The sequence below is a fragment of the Protopterus annectens genome, chromosome 8.part0 (genome assembly GCF_019279795.1).
Source record: "Protopterus annectens isolate FY-2018-M chromosome 8.part0, PAN1.0, whole genome shotgun sequence".
Taxonomy (NCBI): Eukaryota; Metazoa; Chordata; order Ceratodontiformes; family Protopteridae; genus Protopterus; species Protopterus annectens.
The window spans coordinates 1,101,120,109-1,101,147,504 of NC_056741.1; the positions used below are offsets into that span (position 1 = coordinate 1,101,120,109).

Sequence of the window (27,396 nt, forward strand, 5' to 3'; positions counted from 1 at the left end):
CAGATCAATGGCAAACCCGTACAGCTCAAAGTTGATACAGGTTCCAAGTGCAATGTTATGTCAGCAGAAACATTTGCTAGAGTGTTTAAAGGTGAAAGGCTTGATTTGGCAAGGTGTGCGAAGCTTATTGCTTATGGAGGTGGAAGAAATTCAAACTAAAGTCTCAGTAGTGCTTTCATGCTATTCTGCTGGAAGACACTACGACTTATTATTTTATGTGGTCAAGACTCAAGTTCAGTCATTATTAGGGCTCAGTGACAGTTTGAAAATGGGACTGCTTTCATTTAATAAGGAAGTCCACCATGTTAGCTTAAAAGACCACTACTCTTATTTTGCTCAGCACATTTTCTTCTACCTATGCTGATCTTTTCTAAGACAAACTAGGCAAACTTCCAGTTGCGTACTCCATGAAGTAAGACCCAGAGGTCAGTCCAGTTATCAGGATAACATGTAAAGTTACAGTAGCCATGCAGGACAGAGTCAGATAAAATGGTGCAACAAGGTATGATTTGCCCAGTTGAAACTCCAACTGAATGGGTATCTTCCATGGTGGTAGCTCACATGAAAAGCTCAGATGACATCAGAATATGTATTGATCCTCTAGATTTGAACAAAGCATTTAAAAAGACCTTATCACTTAATGCGCATAGTCGAAGAAGTCGCAGCCTTACTGCCAAATGACACTTTTTTCTGTCTTGGATACAAAAAGAGTTCATTTTGGCAAGTTCAGCTTGACAAGAAATCATCATTGCCTACTACTTTCAGTACTCTGTTTGGCAGGTTACAGATTTTTGAATGCCATTTGGGATAAATTCTGTAAGTGAAGTAATTCTGCGTGCAATGAAGAAAATCTTTTCTGGGTATCTTTGTGCTATCATAGTAGATGACATACTAGTAGGAAGCCGTGATGAAGCAGAACATGACACGAACCTCAGAAAAGTTCTAGAAAGGGCACGTCACGTGAATCTTAAGCTCAACCCACACAAATGCAAATTCAGGCTACAAGAGGTTACTTATGTTGGTCATTTATTTATTAGTATAGGCTTAGAACCGACCCTTCAAAGTAAACAGCCATTCCTGAGATGCCAGCTCCAGACAATGTTCAAGCCCTGCAATATTTTCTTGGCATGGTTAACTACTTAGGCAAGTTCATTCCAGATTTGAGCCAACTTTCAGCACCACTCAAGAGAGCTTACACGTAAAGCTGTATCCTGATCTTGGTTAGAGCAACACCAAAGAGCATTTGATGTCCTGAGACAGAGAACTGCTAGTCCACCAATTCTCAGATACTATGAAGTTCACAAACCAGTTACACTTTCCTGTGATGCTTTGAAATTTGGTCTTGGTGCGGTCACTCTACAAGAGGATCAACCTGTTGCCTATGCATTGAGAACTCTTACCAAAATGAGATGCAGTATGCTCAGACAGAGAGGTTTTGGCAGTTGCGTTTGCATGTTCAAAGTTCCATGACTATGTTTATGGTAGACCTATCCAGATCGAAACACACCACCATCCATTAGTCACTACACTAAGAAAGCCTATGCATTCAGCTACAGCTAGACTGCAACGTATGATGCTGAGATTGCAATTTCAGTCCTGTCTACAAGAAAGACAAGCTTCTTTATCTTGCGGATACATTATCCAGATCGTCCAGATATACTCAGAACAGCATGAGAATGAGAATCCTGATTTTGAAATCATGGAAGTGAGAAATATTTATTCTACATGTCTTGAGCTGAGAGATCACACAGCCACAGATCTAGTTTTACAAAGGCTCAACCCCTTAATCAAGGATGGCCATCAAAGCAATCTAGTTAACGTCAAGAAGTGCAACCTTATTTTCCATACAAAGATGAGATTCTGTCTGACAAAAGGTATCATTATGAAAGGTCCAAAAGTAATTGTTCCAAAGTCCTTGCAACAAGAGTACATTACTATTTTGTATCTTGGTCACCCAGGAACCAAATCTACCAAAAGAAGGGTGAGAGAATTAGTATTTTGGCCTTCTATGTCACAAGACATTCAGAGAGAACTTTTATCTTGTTCAGTGTGTAACAGTACAAAGCCACATCAGCTTAACCAAATTCAAGAACTACCTTGGTCAACAGTAGCCACGGATATCTTCGACTGGAATGGCCAACATTATTTGGTGTTAGACTCTTACACCAATTTGTTTAAGATTGACTTGCTTCCCAACCTAGCATTCAGTACGGACATTACCAAGATGAAACATAATTTTGCAGTACATGGCAGTCCACAGAAAGTTATTTCTGACAATGGCACACAGTTTACAAGCCAAACAGTTCAAAAGATTTGCTGAAGAATGGGACTTTACTCATGTAACAAGTAGTCCAGAGTACTCGCAGTCAAATGGTTTGGCAGAACGCGCAGTTCAAAGTGCAAAGCAGTTACTTGCGAAGTCAGAAAGAGCTATTTTTTTTTTCTTGAATCTCTTGACTATCATTAATGTTCCTCATGACAAACATCTTGATTCACCTGCTCAGAGACTTCTGTCGACACAAACCAGAATCACATTACCAATCAGTAGTCAACTGTTGGTTCCATGTGTCAAGAACAACAGATCAGTGACAGCCAATCTGTTGAAGAAGCGCCTAACCCAGAAGTCCTACTACGATAAGACCAGTAGACCGTTCAATCCATTACGAGAGGGAGAAGTGGTAAGGATGCAAAGTCCAAAGGTTATGATCAGATTGGTGTTGTGAAGAATATTGGTCCAAAGCAGAGATCGTACATTGTGGAATCAAAAGGAGCAACCTAATGGCAAAATCAGAAGTATTTGAGACCAGTGTCCGAGCTTTTACCACAGCACATAGCCTGTGAGAAAGACCATCTCACAGTGAGTTTTCTAGTGTTCCAATTCCAAAGGAAGTTCCACAGGACATTCCCATTCCTATGGTGATTCCAGAAGTTCCTGAAATGAGTTGTGCACCACAGACCGTCCCTTTTTCCTAAATTTGGTCCAGTTATATTATGAGATACGGTCGAATCTGTAAATCCTGCACCAGATATGAAGCAACTTAGACATGCACATTGTGTTTTGTTTCCAATGTATACAGTAATGCATGCCTGACTCTGATATTGTTTTGCATAAAGGGCAATTTTTTTTTTTTTTTTTTTTTTTTTAAGAGGGAGGATGTAGATCTATACATGTGTATATACCTTTAAGAAGCTATCCAAGGGCTTGCACAAGTGTATAAATACTGAGCACGTTCGAGCCTCACTGCCATTTTGTAGTTAGCTGTCGATATGTAAGCATGTATGTTTGTAAGTTCTGTCTGTTAACTAATATGTTTGTATTTAATGATGCTGCTACCCATCCTGGTATGTTTGTATGTATTAAAGCATCTGAACAAAACCCTAAGCCTTCTTGTTATATGTATTAGGAGACAAACAAGCAACAGTCTCTCATAATAAAAACAAGGAGCTCTTTATTAGCAAATAAAATGAAAGAAGAACTGAACTGCTGTGAACTTAAGCTGCCAAAACATGTCTTGGATGCTGCTAAGAAAGCCACAGCAGCATACAATTCATATAAAGTATGATAGGATGCCATTTATTCATGCATTTAAAACATATGGAGAATCATAATGCGTGAAATATATAGCAGACCCGTTTACAAAATGCAGTAAAGGTAAGTAGTATTAATGAGCATGTGATTTTAATTTCGATTCTGTGCAGAAATGCTACTTCATATTTATTTATGGTACGGTTCCCAGATTATAAAATAAAAATTTGGATCCGAATCACAAGTGCATTCTATTGAATTTTACAAATGTACAGTATTCACTAACTTAACACATCTGGCAGAAAGCCCACTTCAACCAGGCCCCACAGAAATGGTATGTTTTCGTGCAGGGCAAAAATAGGGTGTTCCACATTTTGACTGTTTGTCACACAATGCCAGGGTCTGTGATCCACACTGGCCTCGGTTGAGACCTACATCTCTCCTACACCTTATTAACTTCTACACTCCTTAACTTTTGTATCCTAAACAATTAATAACAAAACAATTAATAACAAAACAGTTAAGCTTCCCTCTAGGAATCCTTTCAAGACTCATCACTGCCTCTGCCTGAGGCCTCAGTACAGGCTTGACTTTTTCTGGAATATAGGCAAGCTGCAAATAAGTCCAGCTCAATCCACCTTATACCTGCCAAAAATACGGTCAGCAATTAAGGCATTCACAAAATTCCTCCCACACACATTTAGTTTAGACACTATACCTTCTGTCGTATTCTCTAAACTAAGAAATAACCTTCCACTGTCATTTCATCATATGCATACTAAATCTCCTTTTTGGAAATACCTCTGTAACCACATCCTTTCTATGTGGCCCCCAACGGCACCGCAGGCATTAAGTGACATACATTCTCTTTTTCCTACCATGCCCTACCTACTTTTTTTTGTCACTTCCTCTTACGTTTTTAGACACTTTCACAGTGGATAGACGAAAGAATCACATTTGGTCTTTTACTTGTTACCTGGGTAATCCCCTGTCAACGCTATCATTTTTTTGTCAAATTACTTCTAAACTACCACTTAATACATACTGACCTCACTATACTGCGGCATACAGTCTTCATTTAAATTTCCAGATGAAGATAACAGCTTGCCATATTACTGTACCTTTATCAACCAAATTATTTGCTAGCATACTATTTTTGTCACCATGTTGCTTCTATCGTTCTTTCTACTGCAACTCTTCTCTCTTTACCTCCCCTTTAAAACTGGTTATGCCCAAATGGAATTTCCAGGCTAACATGCATGCAAGCAAGTATGTCAGTCTTGCTCTATGCTAACATGCACACAAGCAAATCTGTCAATCTTGCTCAATGTGTGTATATTATATATATATATATATATATATATATATATATACATACATACATACATAAACACACACACACACATATACATGCAATATATCCCCATATACATGTATATATACATAGCTATATATTTATATATCTATCTATATATGTGTCTGATATATATATATATATATATATATATATTAAATGTGTGTGTGTGTGTGTGTCTGTGTATCTACACACACACACATTATATATATATATATATATATATATATATATATATATATATATATATATATATATATATACATACACACATATACACACACACATATATATATATATATATATATATATATATATATATATATATAAATAATACACACACTTATAATATAAACATACAGAATTTCTTTTTCCAGAGACCCATTGAAGGCTTGGTGAATATTTTAAGCTCCAATGTCTAGAAGAGGAAATGACTGGACAGATATCACTGCAGAGCAGATGATCTGCTGCAAAAGGCTAAAGTGAGAGGCAAAACAGTATCCAACCATGCTGCATCTGTCTGCTCCCATCAGCAAAATCCAGTTCAAATGGTATGACTATCCCTAGCAAGGCAAGCTCTGACCTGGAAAGAAACTTCTTTAATAAAAAATCCCTTCCCTTCCCTCTGGGACAGGAAAGCCAATCTCCAGTCACACTTTCTTAATTCTCCTGGCTGGCCCCTCCGGTGCTGGTTCTATTATTCAAAACTGGTTTGCCAACATCAAAGTCAGGGCTTGGACCTCAACTCCTCAACTCCACTGCAGATGGCGGTCATTCCAGGTTTTCTTAAGTTATATGAAGAGTTACTAAATAAATACACAAACGCGCACTCCAAAAAATGCTTACACACTCCATAAACTTGTCAGGTCTGTATTCCAGTACAAGCCATACTACTGGATATAACATTAACTATAATCTGGTTCATTTAACCTAGCCCAAATTAGTACTACATTTTAAATAATAAAGGTTTGCTTACATCTTGACAGACCCTCATCATTTCACCCCCCTTTCTCAGTGTTTAGCCTTACCCAATGATATCATGGTCTTGTAATTCTCCTCCATCACCTCCCGATGCAGCTCCCTCTCCTCATCTGTCAGGAGGGTCCATTCATCCTCAGAAAATGACACTGCAACATCCTCAAATGTTTCTGGTGACTAAAAGATGAATAAAACATTAGCTTTTCTGGCCCTAGGGTACTTGAGTAGCAAATATTTCTGCACATTTTCTACTGAATTCACAATTCTTACTCCTGTATGCAAGACCTCCGTTTACCAATCTGCACCTTCTTCTGCATAAATTTTATACAAAAACGTGTAATTCTCAACTGAATTAACCTGTCACGTTTCAGTCTTAAATCCCTCTAGGAAGCATATGCATGCTGATCAGCATGCTGAAGAAATCTCGTAATGGCTACAGATTCTTACAGACAATGATGTTTGACTTTTGACTGTGCTTATGAACACTACTTGCATGCATGTTCCATGTCTAAGTCAGTGTGCGCTTTGCTCAGATGAGCAAGGAAAATGGAAAGGGCTCATCCACCTCTGTTATGGCCCCACAAGCCATCAATGAAAGGTGTCAAAACTAGATATAAAATTAGTCATGTCAATGGATACCTACACAATTGGGGGCAATGTGGTTAGGCTACTAATAGCCCTCCAGATCAACAGCCTAGTAATGACCTGTGAACATATGAACTTTCACTCAGCCACATGGATTTAACTCCTCATTGTTGCAAAGAATTATGCTGCTCCACTAGGGAGCAATCTGAAGGCACCTTCCAATAGCCAGTATGACCTCATTCTTTGAGGAAGGGTGGGTCATCATGTAAGAAAATTAGGCCTGCTGCATCGTTTGGTCAGCAGTCATAGAAGACGGGATCTAAGATGAGGCACTAACAGAGGCCTGATCCCACAAAGGGAAATGTGTAAAGCATGGAAAGCTTGGATATACCTAGTCAGTAACTCTCAGAATGAAAATATAAAGATTATACAAGAGTATGCCAGTGAAAAGCAAACATCTACAGTCTGTGCACTGAACTATTCAACTACATCATGAATACCTGTTTCCATGCAGCAGAGAAGATGATTTCAAAAAGAAAAGAATGAAATCTGCTTTTTTGGCCGAACATGAATTTTAGCCTGGATATGAGAAAAAAAAAGTTAAAACAATCCTGCAAGCTCTGAAGGTAGAACTGTAATTAAAGGCTATGGAAAAGTACTGTTAAAGGTCACAAAGCTATGTTTGTTCGTTTGTTAAACGACATGCAGAGTTATAAACAGAAGCTTTCACTAGTAAGATACCGCACTGCACATCCTCATGAAGTCATCTAATGAAAGAAGGTAGAAGAAATTCTCACGTGCTAGAAACTAGTGAACTCTATTTAGAGATAAAAAATATTAATATCTGGAAATAGCAGCTCTAACTCAGGTAGAATGCAACTAACTACAACAACGATGTGACTTTTAATGACCCAAAATATCATGATCAAGCATATGACCTCATAACTCTCACACAAGACAGCCCTATGTATTCTGCAAGGAGAGGGGAAAAAGGGAAGAAGAGGGGGGCATTTGTGTTCTCCAACCCTACTTCTTTTGGTCATCATACTAATCAGAGAAAAGGTACACATCAAAATCTGCATTCTCAGATATGAAAGGATCATCACTGATAAAGCATACAAGAACTACTCTGCAAAAAATATTAATTAGCTTGTAAGTTTTACTAGAATGAAACAAACCAGCACAGCTAAGTGAAACATGCACTCATAACTCTTAAGTTATGCTTCAAATCCAGTTTTTTTCAATATGTTCATGACATGGCCCTTTCATGAACTGGTAAAATGTGACAGTTGTTAAGATACACCCCCAGAAAGTGATTCTACACAACTGTGTAATTAACCTTCTTGAAAGAATTAAGCAACAGAAGTATCACAGGTCCAGAGAAGCTCGTTATTGAAACCATATTGAAAATGTTTAACTGAACTATCACAAAACAATAAAAAAATTACTATTTTCTGCTAAGACAGTGAGAGAAACTGAATCAGGAAGCCCCAATGAAATGCACTGTAATTCCCTACCTCATGTTGCAGTTGATGCTTGATGAAGGCACATCACTGGATCACGAAAAATAAGACAGGCTCCTGCAAATCCAGGTAGTAAAAATGATTAATGGTGGTGGAAGATCATTGGGATATGAAAATTATACTGAACAGCTTAGATTATTATTACTACTACTGCCCCTGCTGCCTGCTGATCACATCTCTCCAAGCTAATTGGCCAATATATTCTCTCAACAGGGTTGAGTCGACTAGGAGTGACCATCCTTAAGGTAGCCATCCAGATGGTTTGTTTTTTTCTTTTTTCAGCCCTACATCCTCACTCATATTTGGCTATGTGTGGGAAGGGGATGTTCAAGCCTGGAAAGGGCAAAGCTTAAACGTCCACAGTTTATGAGCTCATTTTGAGAGGTTGTAACCAGGACCCAGTCATTCAAGACAGAAAAAAACAATGATACAGTGTCACAGTAGAAAGGTCAGCACCACTATGAGAAACATCAGAAAGGCAAATGAAAGATCAACTTGGAAGATGTGGAACTGATAATGGCAGTTGGTCATCTGGAACTACAGGAACAGTCTGTGAAATTTTCTTATGATGTTAATGCTGGCATCCAGCACATCCAGTCTGCACTGCAGAGCAAAGGACTCCGAAACTGCAAGGTATGCATCTAAGGCTTCTGGTAAAGTCAGTGTGCAGAGGAAGTGTGAGGAAGTGTGACAGAACACAACTGCTAGCAGGCTGCACTCAAATAAGCTACAAACTGGTGAACCAGACCACTAAGACAAGAACGACTGACCAATGGTTTGGTCTCCTATCCCAGTGAGGTACGTCATCCATCACTGAGCAGTGTCCTCCAGATCACCACAGGCTAGTTCCAGTTGTTCCAAATAGGGATTGTACATATACGCAGTCATTATGTGCAAGATAGACCCACAACGTGTGTAGGTACACAAGGCTGGGAGGTAGACCCCCCCCCCAGCATGTCTAGGTACATAAGGTTGGCACTGTATGGACTGCATCCCTTCTGTATCCCAGTTCAAAGATACAGAGCAAACAGAACATCTCAATTCCCTGGTATGATGACCATGTGACCACCTACTCTCAACCTCCATAGCAAAACAAGTGGGATGGAGAAAAGGGGGTCAATAGGTAGCCTAGAACTTGAGATAAAGATATATAAAATAAATGATAAAGTTAAAGTTATTCAAACTGGTACAGTTCTGAGTAGCGTATAAAATATTGCATGAGGGCAGCACAGTGGCATAGTACATAGCATTGTCACCTCACAGCAAGAGGTTCCCTGGTTCAATTCTGCACTGGGATGCCTTCTGTGTGCAGTCTGCATGTCCTCCCTGTGTTTATGTGGGTTTCCTCCCAAAGATATGCCATAGGTGGACTGGACACACTAAATTGGTTATAGGTAAGAGTATGCATGCAAGTGTGGTGTGGAAGTACCATCTCGGCAGGGTTAGCCACCTGGTGGTGTAAACCTAGGCTCTAAATCATTGACATAGTTGAAGCGACACCCCAACCCCATGTGGAAAAATGGGAAGAAGGGATTGTGGTCAGATGAACGGATAAAATACTGCACAATAACTACAAGAATCAGAGGAGGTTAGAAAGGATTGGGAAGAGAGACTGGATAAGCAATTCACAAAGAAACAATGGGAGGGATATATGTATGTCTCCCAAATATGAAACAAAGGTCTAGAAAGATTTAGGATCTTTGCTTGGAAGTGCTTACACAGGTATTTTTTTATATCCCAAGTAGAGTCCAAGGAATTGTTCCTCAGGTTGACAGCAAATGCTGGAGGTATGAATGGGAAGAAAGAGGTAACTGCAAACATATTTTCTCTGGGAGTGTAACGAGTTGGCAGACTTTAAAAATTCCCTGCAGATTACTCTATCAGAAATACTGGGTGAGCAAATTGGTATGACTAAGGAAATTATTTTTTTGAGCTATGATACAGAATTGTAATTGCCTACACATAGTAAGGCCTTGCCGAGTCTAATTATGGTAGTTACCAAAAAAAGCAATTACTAGGAAATGAAAAACAAAGTCTAAACCAACTGTACTTGAAGTAGTGAATACTGTAACAGATATAAAACAACTGGAAATGGGATCTTTAGAAAAGGGTAGGAGCAAACTACATAGAAAAAAGAAATGGAAACTGTGGGAACAATACATGCAGACAAGGGATGAGGTTTAAAAAGAGGCAGGATTTGAATGTGCTATGTAATGCTTGACTGACAGTAACTGGATAGATAAGTGATGTATAATCTTTGCAACCAAAATTATGTCACTATGGTTTGTTTTCATTTATATAAATGTATGATTGCCTAGGACACAAAGATGTTTCTTGTAAAAAATAAAGTTATTCAAACTGAAATTAAAATGAGTTTTTGATACTTTCAGATGAAATTATATCAATAAAGCTATTTTCATAAATACCCGGTAACTAGCTGTTACAGGAAGTAACTTAAGCGCATCCTACTTACGACTTACCAAAACTATACACAATGAGTGATGTTGAAGCATCTATAAAAATCAGTCTATCAATTCCTTTCCATAAAAGGGTGTCAAAGGTCCACTGTGTGCTCTCTGTCTCTCTCTCTCTCACATGAATTACTAATGCATACCGATTGCTACCCTTTGCAAGAATGAAGGTTCCTACACAGTTGCTCATAGCCGTTTTAATGTTGAGATCCATTTATAAACTCAAGATGATTTGTTCACTATGGATTGTATCAAACACATTAAACCAATGTGTATAGTTTTCTGCTAGTTAGCTAGGTGTCAAACTTGGAGTCTTCTGACTAGCATAATTAAACAATCCTTTACTTGGCTGTAAACAAACAAAATGCTTTATAAATGTCCTAGCAGTATAAACAAACAGATTGCCCTCATTTACCTGTTCAAATACTAAATTTGGCAAAAAAAAATATATATTTGAAATACCCTCTTTCATACAGAGGGGGAATTTTGCTAATTCATAGGTAAAATAACAAAAGGCCTCAAATGTCACTGTATAATTTTCTTACCTATTCAATACTATGGTCCAATTATATTCAGAACATAATTATTCATGTTCAATGTCTGTGTGTCCTGCACCTACAAAAGTTACTAAAACTTATTATGCTTTAGGTAGCTCCTCATCTTGATAGATGCTTTATGTACACTAGTTGGATTACCTTACAAAAATGTTTAGTATATTTTAGGTATATAACGCATAAATCAATTATTCTCATTCCTATGAGAGCAATTGCAAAACATACGAATATACTGGGTCACGTTCATTTGACTGTCAGTTCACATAGGGTGGTTCATTTAATCTAAAACTCATTTGAGCGACACTCATGTTAAAAGTGTGAAATGGTACAGCAAATTACTGCTGGTGAGGTTCTGGTGGATAGGAATTATAATACAAAATAGTGTTGATCAGTACTTTTTACATGATAATTCCCTCAGTTAAGTTGTCCCACCATGTTTAGAAGTTTAAGTATATGCAACAGCAGTAATTCAGTGTGTAAACAGCATTCTATTTTCAACTTGATTGCGACTACGGAGTTAGTATATTTATGTTAGGGGGTGCAAGGGGGGCTTGCCCACCGTGCAAAAAAGCTTACGGAAGTAAATTTAGTGTGTATGAAATTGTCAATGAAATGAGTGTCGATCAAATGTAGTGTCAATCAAAATGAGTCAGATTAAATGAAACACTTTTTCTTGCTGAAAAAGTGAAACAGTGACATAGTTAAACATAAATCAAATATACTATATGAATTCTGATGCTTAAAATTTCAATATTTTTTTTTTGTAAACATACAATAAATAATCACAAAAATAATGCTCATTTTGTTAACATCCAGGCACTAAAATGCACATAAAAATTACATGTTCCTTCTTTTGACTGCAGCCCCTTAAATAATACAAACAGAAAATATGCTATGCTGTTCAGTATATGTGAACACTTTTTCACAGTACTACAAACGGAACTACTCTCCAATGTCAAAAACACTGTTTTGATGGGCCCTGACAATATCCCCAGTTGCTTCCTAAATGGTCTAAAAATGGCCTGGCAGGACCATTTGAGATACTCCAACTACAGCCCCCAAAACAGGTTACATGCTAGGTGAATAGTGGGCTGCAACGGCCATCCCTCTTCATTAGAGTAGGTAATCAGACCCAGTGAACTACAGACCGATCAGTCTGACAAGTTTAATATGCAAAGCCATGTTAAGGAAATTATCAAAAAGAACACTGAAATTATAGACACTGGGCACATCCCTGTTTGGCTTTGTTAAGGGAAGGTCTTGCCTACTCAACCTAACAGACTTCTTCCAGAGGGTCACCAAGGCTATGGATGAGGGCAAAACTGATATTTGCTACAATACCCCCTCATGTACTACTAAAGTTTCAAAACTAGGCATACATCCGGACATATTCCAAGATGGCTGCACATTGAACAGCAGCTTAATTCTAGCTCTCCCAGTGTGAAAACAGAAACTTAGCAGGGAAAACCTGTGGACCTGCACTTCTGGGTAAATTTCAGTTACTGGCTAAGTGCATTGCCTGGATGCCAGGAGAAAAGAAATACATAGGACCTGAAGGAAAAATCAGCTACAAAAGATGAGGAAAAAAAACAGTGACTGAGAAAACTACTCCAGCTGTTCAGCAAAAAGCAGTGCAAGCTCCAGACATGACTTCCAGTAACCTAGAGGACAGTATAACACAACTGCACATAGACCCGATTAAAATAAATGAAATACTGATGGAGTACTTCAACTCAAACAATAAAAGGCTGGAAGAAATTGAAGAAACTTTAAACAGACACTCAGATGAGGCATTAAAACTGCAAAACTGAGAGGTTGAAATGAAGAAAAGGCTGACTGAATATGAGACTGCAAAAGAAGAGATATGTTTAAAAAAATAATAGAATTAGAGGACAGAGCACATAGGGAAACGTGAGATTTTTCAGCTATACCAGAGAAGCTGGAAGAAGCAGAACGTATTAATTTTATGAAAGCACAAATAAGCAACTGGACTGGTATTCCACAACAGGAAATGTTAAGTGAAAGGGCACATTGTGTGTATGCTCCAAATCTGGCTATGAGAAAGCAACCTAGACCTTTAATAGTAAAGATGCAATCATCAAGAGAAGAAGTTGATTCTGAAAAAACTGTGGCAAAAGGAGAAAGTACTAAAAGTGTGAGACAGCAGAGTGTGGAGAATAATTACTCATTATACACCAGGCAGAAGAGGAGTAAATTTAGTCCATTATTCATGGAATGTCGAGAAGTAGGCGTGAGATTCAAACTGCAGTACCCAGTTGTCTTCAAAATATTTTTCCATGGAGAGAAAAATATTTTTTTGATGAAGTACATGTTAAGGAGAAAATACAAAAGTTTGAAGAAGATTCTGCTTCTTGTTCTTCTGGTAATAAAGAAGACAGAGAGATTGTGCCAGTGAAACCTTTTCCAATTTTCAATGGAAAATATTTGAGAGAATGAAAAAATACAAGATTCGACTAGAAGAATTGAAAGCATGTTGGGTATGAATCAGAGAGAGGATTTAGGAGATGGGGATGAAGAGGAATAAAACCACCAACTTGGAAACTGACAAATGTGGGACTACAAAGCAATAATTATATTTGTGAAACATGACAACAAGCAAATCTGAAAATATTGGACTTTTTTGGACTTTGTTAAACTTGCAGGAGACTCTAAAGCATATATCCTACTTCATGTCATTAATGTTCAGAACAATACTTAGAAGAGGAGGGAGAAAGTTAGTCATTTTTTTTCTTAATGGCACTATTTTAATAGTGCATGATTTTCTTTCCATGCTATAAAGTTTTCTCAGCTATTTTAAGCGTAATGAGGATACTAATGTAAATAGATGCTCCTGTTTTTTTTTTCTTTCGCCCGTCTTCTCTCTCTCTCTCACCTTGTTCAGTTTTAAAAATGTAGGTACTGCAATGTAAGAAAAGACAATAAAAAGAAAAATAAAAATCTGGTTAAAAGAGCATGACAAAAGAAAAATTAGTCTGCTTTTTCTCATTCCTGCATAGGTATTGACCGAATTAAGGGCATTAGCTTGACCCATTAAGTTTCGAGAAGCATTAGGAAATGCAAAATATTGAATATTATAAGGCTTTTTCTAGTAAATAAATGTATGCTTAGCAGTTCTCTATTTGGTTTTCATGTCTCTAAGAGACAATGTGACAAAGAAAAATAGCTAGGAGATCATGTTCTCTGAAAGCATTCGAGTGTTTTCCCAGCTAAGAGAGCTATAAAGACAAAAAACAGACATCATTTAGAAGCACAGGCTGCACCATGCGCCTTATCATGGATAACCTTTCTTTTAGCTTAACACAAGTCTAAGTGTGGCTGTCAGTTTGGAACATTTGTTCTACTAGGAGGGCAAAACTTTCAATATTTGAATATGTACATAGGTGGTGGTGCTGCGGTAGTGTTGTCGCCTCACAGCAAGACGTTGTCCCGTTCGATTCTCAGCTAGAGCGTCTTCTGTGGAGACATGCGTGAATGGGCGTACCATTATTGAAGGTTGTGCGTTAGGGCCAGCAACTCAGCATGTAAAAAATCAACTGCCAATCATTAGCGGACCGGAGTTCCGCTGTGGCGACCCCTAACCGAGAAAAGCCGAAAGACACAACAACATAGTTGTGTGTGTTAATAGGTTTTAGGGGGTATTGGGGTGTGTTTGTTTTCCTTGTTTGAGGGCTTTCAATAAAACAAAAAGTTTTGTAAGATGCGACATACACATAAGAAACAACTGTATAAAACAGCAAGCTGCCAAACAGTGTGTGCATGCACCACAAAAGCTGAAACTAGACATTTAAAAAAGCTGTTAAATATAAAAGGTGGGAATAACAACTTTCTAAGACAATCATACTTTCTGTAATGTCTTTAAATGTCAATATTCTCACAGATAAATACAAAAAAGTGAAATTATATTAAAAATGCAGAGTGCAAACAGCTATGCTACAGGAGGCACAATTGGAAAGAACTGAACATGTGAATTTGATAAAGAAAGGTTTTCAGGATGGTTATTCTGAGGAATACCTGGGGCAAGGGGCAAAGGAAAACAGCAGTACTTGCATCAATTGCAAGAGGCTCTCCAATAGTGATAGAAGAGGCTAAAAAAAAGACAATAATGGTAGATCTGTAGTATTAAGGGGCTACCAGCAATGGAGAAGGATTACACTGGCATACATTTATGTATTCCACCTAAAACTGCTATAATGGCGTTTAACAAAATTCTGTGAGAAATAATCAGCTTTCAGCAAGAAATATTACTCGAAGGGTGGAGATTTGATTTGCAACAGTGAAGATGTGTATGGGGACCCAGAAGGGAAAACATCACAAAAGGAGGGTACATTTTTGAAGAAATTTATCAAAATATTTGGCATGGAAGATGTGAAATAAGTACTAGGAGTTCGTAGAGAATTTACATGTTACTCCCCAAGATACAAAAACTGGGCTAGGCTAGACAGAATTTACATGTCACAGGAACATATGCATTTAACTGAAGGTCTTGATACACACCCAATAACTACTTCAGATCATGCACCAACAACTACTAAAATAAAAACACAGAGTAATGAAATAAAAATGAGACACTGGCACCTTCTCACCTATCCATTGACGAGACTAATTTAAGGAATGGGTAGTAGAAATCATTCAGGAGCCATTAGAGAAGAAAGAAATTTCTTCTTAAAATATAGCTAGGGAGTGGGATAATAAGTAAGCGGACTTTAAAACTACAGTAGAAATAAAAGAAAAGAAGATATGGTTAACAAGCAACAATAATTATTTAAATAGACTGACAAATATTAAAGTATTGCAAAAACAGGGGAATCCCACAGAACAAGAGCAGCAAATGCAGAATGCTAAACAGAAAACAAGGGATTACTTTGACAATATGCACGAGTTCAGAAAGATTGCTGCTAAGTAACTTTTTTTGAGAACTCTTGTAGCACAACGACTCAGACAACAGAAAGCAGAAAGGGCTGCACAACGACTCGGGCAACAGAAAGTAGAAAGGGCCGTCACCAAGCTTAGGGAGCCTATAACAAGGAAGATGAGAGATCCTATACAAATATTTTCAGAAATTCTATGAAAGTCTGTATAAAGCAGAGAAATATGGAAATCAAGAAAAGGCACACATGGAAATGTTCATGCAAAAATTAAATATGCCAAGGTTAGAGGTAGATGAGGATCAATTATTAACAGGATTGGTCGAGATGAGATAAAAATGGTGATATATAACCAAAATCCCCAGGAATAGATGGTATTCCTGGGGAGGTCTGGAAACTAGGTGGGAAAAAGGATATGGAAAGTTTTGTTGAACAGTATTTTAAGAGGAGAAGACATACCAAAGTGCTGGAAGAAAACTGTGCTAGCTGTAATACCTAAAGAGGGTAAAGATCCATCAGATCAGCTTCATACAGACCCATTTCAATAATAAACCACTGTTCATAGGTAGGTACTAGGCTATCGGCCCAAGGGCCTAAGTAAGCCTAGCCAACAAAGTTCCCTGGCTTACGCCAACCCAAGAAAGTTAATTTCCTGTGCCCCTGTTGAGCACAGCCACATAAGTGATCCCCGGGGTGTATTTCCTATTTCCCATCCACTCAAGATTTTTCTTGAGTGTTAATGAGGATCTTTGCTTGACACAGAAGGGTAACTTGTTCCAGAGTATGGGAAGTCTCTGGGACAGGAATCTATCCTCCAACAAGTCCTGTTTATTCTGGTGACAAGGTTTATGTCCCTAGGGAGTGTAACTCGGAGTGATTGGGATTTCTTTAAGTGTAGCATGTCCAACAACTCTGGGTTTGACATAGCTTTATATGTTAGGCAGAGATCACTTCAGAGTAGGAGATATGCTACAGAGTAAAGCTGCAGTTTTTTGAGACGATCAGTATAGGGCATCTGTTTGAGGCCATGTCTTGTGAGGTACATTCCAAAAGGGGCATTGTACTCTATAATGGGTCTAATGAGTGCCGAGTAGAGGGGAACAATGACCTCTTTTTTCCTGGATGAGAACACTTTTGTGATGGAGGTGTGCCATGCAAAAGGATTTCCTGACTACTACGGCAAAGTGTTTATCAAAGGAGAAACTACTGTCCACCTGGGTCCCAAGGTCTCTTATCACACATTCTGTGTTAAGAAGACTGCCGCCTATGTGGTGGTTCATGGGTACAGAGTTTTTACCAAAGGGGATAACAATGCACTTTTTGGCATTGAGCTTGAGGCCATGGCTCTGACACCATGCATCTGTCTCAGTGAGGCCCTTCTGTAGGATGTCCACATTATTTGTGGACTCTACTATAGCTCCTAGTTTGCAGTCATCTGCAAACTTCGCTAGCTAGAGGCCTTCTGTGTTAGCCTGTACTTCAGAGAAGTAGATACCAAACAGGAGCGGTCCCAGGACTGATCCCTGTGGTACTCCACTTGTCACTGGTTTGAAGTCAGATTTGGAGTCTGCAACTTTTACAGTGTGGGTTCTGTCAGTGAGCCAGTTGGCAACCTATCTTGTGACATAGGGATTTATATCTAGTTTAGTGAGTTTAGCTACAATTCCAGAATGGGGGATGGTGTTGAAAGCCTTGGCGAGGTCAAGATAGGCTGTGTGAACCACCTTACCCTAGTCTACGGCTTTGGTGACTGCCTCAAAGAAGAAGTCAACCAGGTTCAGGAGGCATAATCTGCCTTTCACAAACCCGAACTGGGTGGGGTCCAGAGTTTGGAGGTTACCAATGTCTTTGCTTATGAATTCCATGATGATACATTTCATGGCCTTGAAGAGCAGGCTCGTCAGGCTAATAGGGCGATAGTTCCCAGGATCAGTGATGGCTCCCCCTTCGTGGAGTGGGATAACTGTTGCTGTGTGCCATTCAGTGGGCACAAAGCCTGACATGAGGCTATGATTGAATATGGTGCATAGGAGGGGACCCAGTTCATTCTGAAGTTAGTGTAAAACGCAGCCTGGGATGTTGTCCAGTCCCATGGATGCTGCGTTTTTGGCTTTAGAGAGTGCTGCTTTTACCTGTGAAGTTGTGATTACAGGGACTCTGCATTCTTCCTGTATAGATATAGGCCCTTTAGGGGGGAGAGAGGGGTAAAGTTAGCAGTGAACCTATCTGCCAGGATGTTGGCAATATCAGTTGGTTCTGTAATTTTTGTGCCATTGTGCTGTAACTCAGAGCAGATCTGGGTGTTGCCATTGAGATTCTTGACATAGCTATAGAATTCTTTGTGGCTGTCAGAGTCAGTGGCAATCTTGTTTTCATAGCTAGCTTTGGAGGATCTTATAAGGGATCTCAGCTTATTGCTGAGGCTGACCAGGGAGCTCCTCCACTCATGGGATTTTACTCTCTTTTGCAACAATTTCTTCCTTCTGTTGTAGAGCTTGTTTATGGCAGGGGACCACCAGATTGGCTTCCTTTTTTTGGAGAATAGCATTTTGGTTCTGTTTGGGATAGCACGATCCATGCACTCGTGTAAGTGCTTATAGAGTGCATTTGTGTAGGATTCAGCAGTCGTAACTGTATTGTCCATCTGCATGGGTATCATGAAGTCTGCCAGTTCTGTCTTAATAAGCAAGAAGTTGGCTTTGGAAAACTTTTTTACCGTGGTTTCCTTAATTGGGGGTGGAGCGGGATGTGGATATCTAGGGTGATTAACGTATGGTCGGATCTGACCAACAAGGAGTTGACTTCAGGTGTGGAACACCGGTCACTCATGTTGGTAATGACTAGGTCGAGGATATTGTTGACTCTGGTCGGGGTGTGGATAAGCTGACCCAGGGCACTGGAATTTATGAATTCCAGAAAGCACTGAACGAAGGAGTTGGTACACGAGTAGTTTTCCCAGTTAATGGTGGGGTAGCTGAAATCGTCCAATATTAGGGTTTTTGGTTAAATCCTAACATTTGCCAGTACATCAAGAAAAGAGGTGTGGGAATCCTGGGGCATGGTGGGGGATCTGTAGTTTTGTCCAGAGTTAGTTGCACTTGGATAACCTCAGCTGCATTATGCTGAGCAACTAGCCTGGAGGTGTGGATGTCCTTAATGAATATGGACACACCTCTGCCTTTAGTGTTCCGGTCCAGGTTAGATGGCCAAAAAGTGTTGTACGAGTTATAACCTGGTAATGCAGGGGTGCTCTCTGGAGCCTTGAACCAGGTCTCCGTCACTGCACAGACATCGATGTTCTCCATTTTAAGGAGTGCCTCAAGTGAGTGCATTTTGAGATTTAGACTTCTAGCATTGAGTAGCATTACCCTCAGTTTTTGCTTGCCTGTTCCTGTTATGGTGGTGAATTTGTCATTTGAACCTTGCCTAAAAAAGGCACTACAGGGGCAGCAAGAGCCTTAGCCAGTATCCAGAATCCCAGGGGTGACCGGTGCAGGCCATCTATGGCAAAGCATCATGGTCTGTTGACCATGTCATCCCAAGAAGACAGATACTGGATTCCCTTAGAATGACACCAGAAGCTTAGCCAATGGCTGAAGTCAATCATTTTGTCCTTGTACTGCGGTATCATTCTGGGCGATGGCAGGATGCTACTCAGGGCTAGGGTCATACCTGACTAGGCTACAAGATTGGAGAGTTCTTCCATGTCTCTTTTCATGTAGTCCAGAGAGGTACGTCTCAGGTCATTCGCACCAACATGGATAATCACAGAGTCATATTTGTACTTGTTGTGGAGTGACCTGAGTGCGTGGGTTATGTGGCGGATCCCGGCACCCGACAGGCAGCTGACAGTGACCTTCTCCTTGCTATGAAGTGTTTAGGTCTATAATGGCCAAAATGAATGGCAAAAGTGATGCCACAACTGATATGGATCAATGTGGTTTTGTGGAGGAGTGGCAAACATTTGACAACATTAATAGAACACTGATGATCCACAGGAAAGCAGAATTTATGAAATTACCATTGTTGTGGGTGGGTCTTGATGCAGAGAAAGCATTTGACAGAGTAAGCTGGGACTATATAAGCAGGACAATGGAAGCATTTGCATTTCCTGATAAAAATTATAATGTTATAAGGTTGACTAGAAGGATACACGGGGATCTGAGGCGAAAATTAAGGTGGGTGGGTTCCTGTCTGATAATTTCTAATTGAGCAGAGGAACCAGGCAGGGGGGGTGTGCTCTTTATCATTTGTTATTTGCATTACATTTAGGACCACTGGTAAAGAAATTAAGGGAATCAGAAATTCAAGGATACGATTAGTATGGCAGTGAAGAAAAGCTGGTTGTATTTGCAGATGATATTCTATACCTGATAAAACCAGAAAATTACATTACAGTGTTGTGAAAAATTTTTTGAGACAGTTTCACATTTTTTTGGGATACAAAATTAATGAAGCTAAAACAAAGGCAAGAGCAGTAAATTATGTACTCACACGAACTGGTTCAGCAATAGCCCCATTTATGGGGACAGGATAAAATTAAGTATTTAGGAGTATAGATTAAAAATTATTCCGGTGTGGCAGCTAAGCATATGTGGGATGAGACTGAACAAAAGCTAATATAAAAACTGAGAAACTGGAAGCTCTGTTATATGGATATGGATAGTAAGATAAAAGCAGTCAAACTGTTTTTACTCCCTTCAGTCTTATACACAGGTTGGGCATATTTTCACCAACCAGAGGAGAAATTGTGGATAGTAATTAATAAAGAGCTGTAGGATTTTATCTGGGAGGTGAAGACGGCAAGAGTCAAGTGGAATAAGCTGATTCTTCCAAAAGAACAAAGCTGATTGGGACTGCCCGATTTGAAGGGGTATTTCAGAGCTACACAGTTAAGGCTCATATACATATACATGGCGCAAGCAGAAATCTATAATTCAAAGTGGAAAGGGATATTTACGAAAAAGGAGGAAAGGTGAAGAAACAAGGACAGACTGGGATTTTGGATGTAGACCTTTAAGGAGAATAACAATAAATTATACAGATTATTATATTTATAAAGTAGCAGAAAGCATTCTAAGAACTAAGCCATAGGAATGGAGAAAGGTGATTCTGCCAGTATGGATGACTGCAACTGGGGATATGGGCAATACGCAAGAGGGGGATGGAATTTACTGGTGAAAACTGGCAAAGGAACCAAGCTACTGGAAGCAAACAACTGAAGAGGGAAAGGTAACAGAATGGGGTGATGCCAAGATGTTAATTGGACTGCAGGTTAGAACTCTCCTTCTCTGTAATCTAGAATATTTAGGAATTTTACTTGGAAATGTTTACATAGATATTTTTATACCCAAGTAGACTCAAGAGAACTTTTCCTCAGGCAGACAGCAAATGTTGGAGGTGTGACTGGGAAGAAACAGGCAATTGAGAACATATTATCTGGGAGTATAATAAGTTGGCAGACTTTAAAGATTCCTTACAGACTACTCTATCACAGATGCTGGATGAGCAAATTGGTATAACTAGGGAAATTACTTTTCTCAGATAGGATACAGAATCATAACTGGCTAGACATAGTAAAACCTTGCTAAGTCCAACTATGGTGGCTGCCAAAAATACAGTTTTGTACCTACCATAAATGTAGATGTTCGAGTGTATACACTGCTGCAGTCATCGCACTTGGGTTATCTTGCCGTCAGGCGGTCCTGCAGTCGGCCCGAGTTCCAAAGTCTTAGTCCCGGCGTCGGTTGCTGTCGCTTCTTCCCTGACGTCAGTGCGCCAGGGGTATACAAGATGCAGCAGACACCATGTTCTTCAGTTTCTTGCACCAGATGTCAGGTGCCCCCAAAAAGGTAAGCAAAGTAAATTGCTAATAAAACATACATAAAAGATAAGCAATCAAAACTTTAGGTTACCAGCAAATACTCCCCATAGGCAGCAAGGGTAGAATACCAGGGTAAGAAACAGCAAGTAAGAGGGGAAGGAGGGAGGGTAATCTGGACTGCAGCAGTGTATACACTCGAACATCTACATTTATGGTAGGCACAAAACTGTACTATGTTCATAGTGTTGCACTGCTGCAGTCATCCCACTTGGGTAGAATCCCAAAGCAGAGGTAGGGTGGCTGGTTCTTTAAGGCATTAGGGGTGGCTATAAGGCCCTGCAGAACTGCAGTGGCAAAGCCAGCTCTGGATTTAGAGTAAAGAGGCAGACGGTAATGCTTGGTGAAGGTATGTACAGAACTCCAGGTTGCTGCTTCCAAAATGTCCTTGGTAGGTACTCCTCTGAGGTAGGCAGTTGAAGTGGCTGTTGCCCTGGTGGAATGAGACCTAATGTTAGGTGCAGTTTTCCCATGATGTGTATAGCAGAAACATATGCAATGGCCTATCCATTTTGAAATGGTCTGTTTTGAAATGGCTTTTCCCTGTGTTCCTGCAGCATATGATAAAAACAATTGCTCAGTTTTTCGGAAAGCTTTAGTTTTGTCCAAGTAGAAGCGTAACTGCCTGTGTATGTCCAAGGAATGCAGTAGTCTCTCCCCTTTATTCTGTGGATTTGGGTAAAAAGTTGGCAAGTGAATAGTTTGGTTTAGAGCCACACTTGATACCACCTTTGGCATAAAAGTAGGGTTTGTTCTTAAAGACACCCTGTCTTGGTGGAATATGATGAAGGGTTCCACTGCCATTAGTGCCCATAATTCTGATATTCTTCGTGCTGAGGTTATTGCCAGGAGCAGAGCAGTTTTCCAAGAGATGTATTTTAAGTCTGCTGAGTTAGCTGGCTCAAAAGGAGGTAAAGTTAATTTCTCCAAGACAAAGTTGAGATCCCAAGTTGGAGTTGGTGCTCCACGGGGCGGTCTTAAGTTTTTAGCCCCTCTGAGGTACTGTTTTACCAAAGGATGAGAAAATATAGGTGGATCCGTGTTGTTAATTAGCAGAGATGGCAGAGGCATGGATTTTAATGGATGAAAAGGAGAGGCCCTTGCCCAGCATCTCAGTCAAGAATTGTAGTATCTGAGGAATATTTGGGGAATATTTGGGACAAGGGGGTCAAGGTTGTGAACCTGGTTCCAGGCACAGAATCTCTTCCATTTATCCGAATATGCTTTCCTGGTACTAGGCCTTCTGGCCTCCAGAATGACACCCATAACAGCTTTGGAGAGAGGCATTGTTTGTTTGACTACGGCATTTGCCATGCAGCCAGGTTTAAAGTCTTGAGCTGGTCGTGCAGTATCTGACAGTTTTGCAGAGTCAAAAGTTGTGAAATTTGAGGCAAAATCCATGGTGGTCCTTGTGCTAAGTTCTTTAAGATTGCTCCAGACTGGCCACGCCAGCACTGGTACCCAATCAGGATCATCTTTGGCCTTTCTTGTCTGGATTTTATGAGTACCTTTGAAAGGAGAGGCAGAGGTGGGAAAGCGTATACTTGTAGGTTTTTCCAGCTGAATGAGAGGGCATCCACTTTCCATGACTGCGAGTGGTAAGTCCCTGTGCAGAATTTCTGTAGCTGGCAATTCATTGGGGATGCGAACAGATCTATGTCCGGGCTCCACCACTTCTGTGTTATCATCCTGAACATTTGTGGATAAATTTCCACTCGTGTGGATCCATGATGTTTCTGCTCAAGTTGTCTGCCAGTGTGTTTTTCTCTCCTGGCAGGAATTGTGCTTGCAGATGAACTTGATAGGCTATAGCTGTGTTCCACACGGTCATGGCTTGTCTGAAGAGGGGATATGAATGAGTGCCCCCTAGCTTGTTTATGTTCCACATAACTGTGGTGTTGTCTGTCCTTAGAAGAAGTTGTCCTGGATGCAGGAGGTCCTTGAAAGCTATAAGGGCATTTTGTACAGCTAGCATCTCTTTTTGATTGATGTGAAGATGCCTTTGTTCTGCGTTCCACTTGCTCTGAATACATTTTCCTGCCAAGTGTGCTCCCCAGGCGTAATCCGAAGCATCTGTTAGTGTTTGCCTGGCTGCGGGTTGAATGAAAGGCTATCCCTTGTTGAGGTGACAGGCTTGAGCCCACCATCGAAACTCCTGTTGAAGGCAAGGAATAAGTGGTATTACTGTTTCCAAGCTGTGACAGTGTTGAGACCAGACACTCTTTAGGTACCATTGTAGTTTCCTCATATGCAGTTTTGCATATGGAATTAGTAGTATGCAAGATGCCATGTAACCCAAGGCCTGCAGAATTTTTCTTGCAAGGAGTGGAGTCTTTGTTGACATTAATTGGAAATATTGAATCAGTTGTCCTTGCTTGTCTGGCGTGAGATAAGCCATCTGGGCCGTTGTATTTAATCTGGCACCCAGGAATATTATCTCTTGTGAGGGCACTAGTTTTGATTTATTTTCGTTTACTGTGTACCGTAGGCAAATTAGCAGTCTTTTTACAAAAGCCAGATGCTTTAGAAAAGAGTTTTTGCTCTCTGCTTGAATGAGGCAGTCGTCCAAATATGGGTAAATTTGAATTCCTTTTTGTCTGCAAAATGCAATTACTGGTGCCAGGCATTTTATAAAGACCCTGGGCAAAGCAAATAAGCTAAAGGGCAGTGCAGAGAATTGATAGTGCATTGAACCTGCTAAGAATCGGTGGTATCTTCTGCAATTTTGTCTGATAGGGACATGCAGGTATGCCTCCTTGAGGTCCAATGTTACGAGCCAAGCTTTCTTGCCCAGCATGGGAAGAAGCTGCTGTAGTGTCAACATTTTGAATTTTGGAACATCCAGGTAAGTATTTAGCGATGAAAGATCCAGAATGGGCCTCTAGGCTTTGTCCTTTCTGGGAACCAGAAAGAGTCTTGAGTAAAATCCTTGTCCTTGCTCCTGTATTGGTACCTCTTGAATAGCTCTCATGTCCATGAGTGCTGTAATTTGCCTTTGAGCCTCTGCCCATTGATTTGGTGGCAGATTTGGCATTCCTTTTAACCTTGGCAGTGTGTGAAAGTGGAACCTGTAACCTTGAGACACAATATTGAGAACCCATTTGTCTTTGGTGATTAATTGCCAATTGTGACTGAAAAAAGTGTCAGTTTTCCCCCCAAGGGGGCTGCCAAGAGAGATGTTTGGCAGCTGTAGTGGGAAGTCATTGGGTCTGCTTTTTATAAGGTTGAGGCCTGTCTTCCCCTTCTTTCTGGGTTGAAGTACCCCATTGTTGAGGCCTGTAAGCACCTTGTGGTTGACCTCTGCCTCTTGGACGTCTGTATCTGCCCCTTTGAGGTCTGTCTGAAACTGGAAAGGACCAATTCTTTGTTGGCTAATTTCTGCTAAAATCGAGGAGGCTGAACCTGTAAGAAATCCTTCGCCGTTTGCATAGATTTTGCTTTATCCTCCATTTTCTTTAATACATCTTCTGCCTTAACTCCAAATAAAACATCCTGCTGCAAGGGTGCCTCCAATAACTTTGCTTTAACATGATCTGGTAAGGTCTGTTCTTTTAACCAAGCATGCCTTCCAATGACGGACCCTGTAACTGCTGCTCTGCAGGAGGCCTCTAAGGAATCAAAACCACATTGCAAATTATGTTTTCCCACTTGTTCAGCTTCATACAATAAATCTTGCATTTCCTTATAGTTAGGAAGATCTGAATTTGGAAGCATTTTTTGTTTCAACTGAGACATCAAATATTGCTGATATTTAAGCATGTGAAACTGGCAATTTAGTGCTCTCATTGCTAAAGTTGCAGATGTGTATACTTTCTTTCCCCATCTGTCTAATGCCCTGGAATCTCTATCAGAGGGGACTGGATTTTTTGTTGTAGAGGCCTTTACTCCTTTGGGACCCTGGGAAATAGTTTCAGGGTCAGCAACAGGGCTTTTATAAAGGAATTTGTGGGAGTCAGGGACTCTAATATCTGTCTGGCTTAACTGGAGCTGGAGGTAAAGAATCAGGATTTAGGCTGGATTCAGCATACACATCATCCACAATATCTAACACTGGCGGAATAGCAAGGGGTCTGTGTTGAGGTAATAAAAGGAAATCTCTGAGCCTTTTCTTGGATTCTAAGTAATCCTGGCCCTCCCAATGGAAATGCTCCAGCATGGTATGTAAGGTTTCCCCAAAGGAGTAGTCCTCTGGTGGAGAGGCTGAAGGAATGGATTCCTCAGCATAAGAATCCTCATAAGGGGGTAAAGAGTATCCTAGGTTTGAGGATGAATCTGAGGAGATGAATACCTGGTCGGATGAGTCAGTCTGCATCCCGTCTAGGCCTTTTATCAGGAGGAGGGTGGGACCCCCTGATCAGAGTAACTAGGTCTTCAGCCATTTTGAGCATCTCTTTCTTAGGCATGGAGGCCTGTGCTGGTGAATGCTGAAGTTGTTTCTTTAGTTTAGATTTAGCAGAAGATTTAATGGTTAACTGAGTAGGCCTGAAAACACACTCTGAAGCTGCGAGTTGTTCAGCTACTCTGGTGCCCTCAGAAGGGTTAGTCTCGGTAGGTCTCAAGTCTGGTGTATCCAAAGGCCCAGCCATCTCCACGTGGGAGTGAGAGGTGGCCTATGGTTCCAAAGAAGCTGTCAGCAGGGGCTGCGAAGGCACCACGCTGAAAACCAAAGAACCGGCGACTGGCCTAGCAGAGGCTTCATCGCCAGTTTTGGGCCTCGGATGCCTGTCCTTCTCTTTGCGCTTTTTGTGTATTCCAGTCGTCGGATGTTCCAACGGCATGGTGTAATTGAATTTTCTGCCAAAATAATGTCGGGCAAAATCAAACCGACGTTTAATAGTGCGCTTGTTAAACCTAGCACAAAACCGACAACCAGTGATGTCGTGGTCTGGGCTAGGCATGGGATACAATAGGAATGGAAATCCTTACGAGATATTTGCTTCCCCACAAGAAATACAATTATTAACTTTTACTGACATCGGTCTGAGGCAAGAAAAAGTTTCCCCAACGGGGTACTTAGCTTTGTAGAAGACTTTGGTTTTGGATTCGGAATGAAATCTCAGGAGTCGGCCAACCGGCACTTGCGAACTGCTTTTGCATCGGGCACCGCGCGGCAAGAAAGACTGAAGAAAACGGCGTCTGCTGCATCTTGTATACCCCTGGCGCACTGACGTCAGGGAAGAAGCGACAGCAGCCGATGCCGGACCAAGACTTTGGAACTCGGGCCGACTGCGGGACCGCCTGACGGCAGGATAACCCAAGTGTGATGACTGCAGCAGTGTAAACACGATGAACATCAAGCAATCACTAGAAAATGGAAATCAAAGTCTAAGTCAACTGTACTAGAAGTAGTGAATATAGTAACAGAGAAAAAACAATTGGAAATGGGCTCTTTAGAAAAGGGTAAATTACAGAGGGAAAAAGGGAACTTTACAATCAATAACTATACATACAAGGGAGGAACAAGATTTAAAAAAGAAGGCAGGATATGAATGATCTATGATATCAGACAATGATTGGGCAGATTATAACTGATGTACAACATTTGCAACTAAAATTGTGTCAGTACAGCCTGTGATACAAAATACTTGGAACTGACACTGTGTCAATATGGTTTGTTTTCATTTATATAAATGTATGC

The 27,396-nt window shown here is 40.3% G+C and overlaps 1 protein-coding gene across 43 annotated transcripts in view; it reads right to left on the reverse strand.

Moving 5' to 3' along the window:
* The window catches only part of LOC122809254 (titin-like), a 3,339,665-nt gene that overhangs the window by 3,234,466 nt on the left and 77,803 nt on the right, over positions 1-27,396 (reverse strand). For 41 of the 43 annotated variants that reach the window (XM_044080596.1, XM_044080621.1, XM_044080620.1 and 38 more), the window contains exon 2: positions 5,909-6,035. The exons of 1 other annotated variant lie outside the window; for it this stretch is intronic. In XM_044080596.1, coding sequence (XP_043936531.1) covers positions 5,909-6,035 — 127 coding nt within the window. Of the gene's footprint in view, positions 1-5,908; positions 6,036-7,960; positions 8,035-27,396 lie in introns of those variants that run through there. One more of the 43 variants, XM_044080616.1, reaches the window with a different exon arrangement.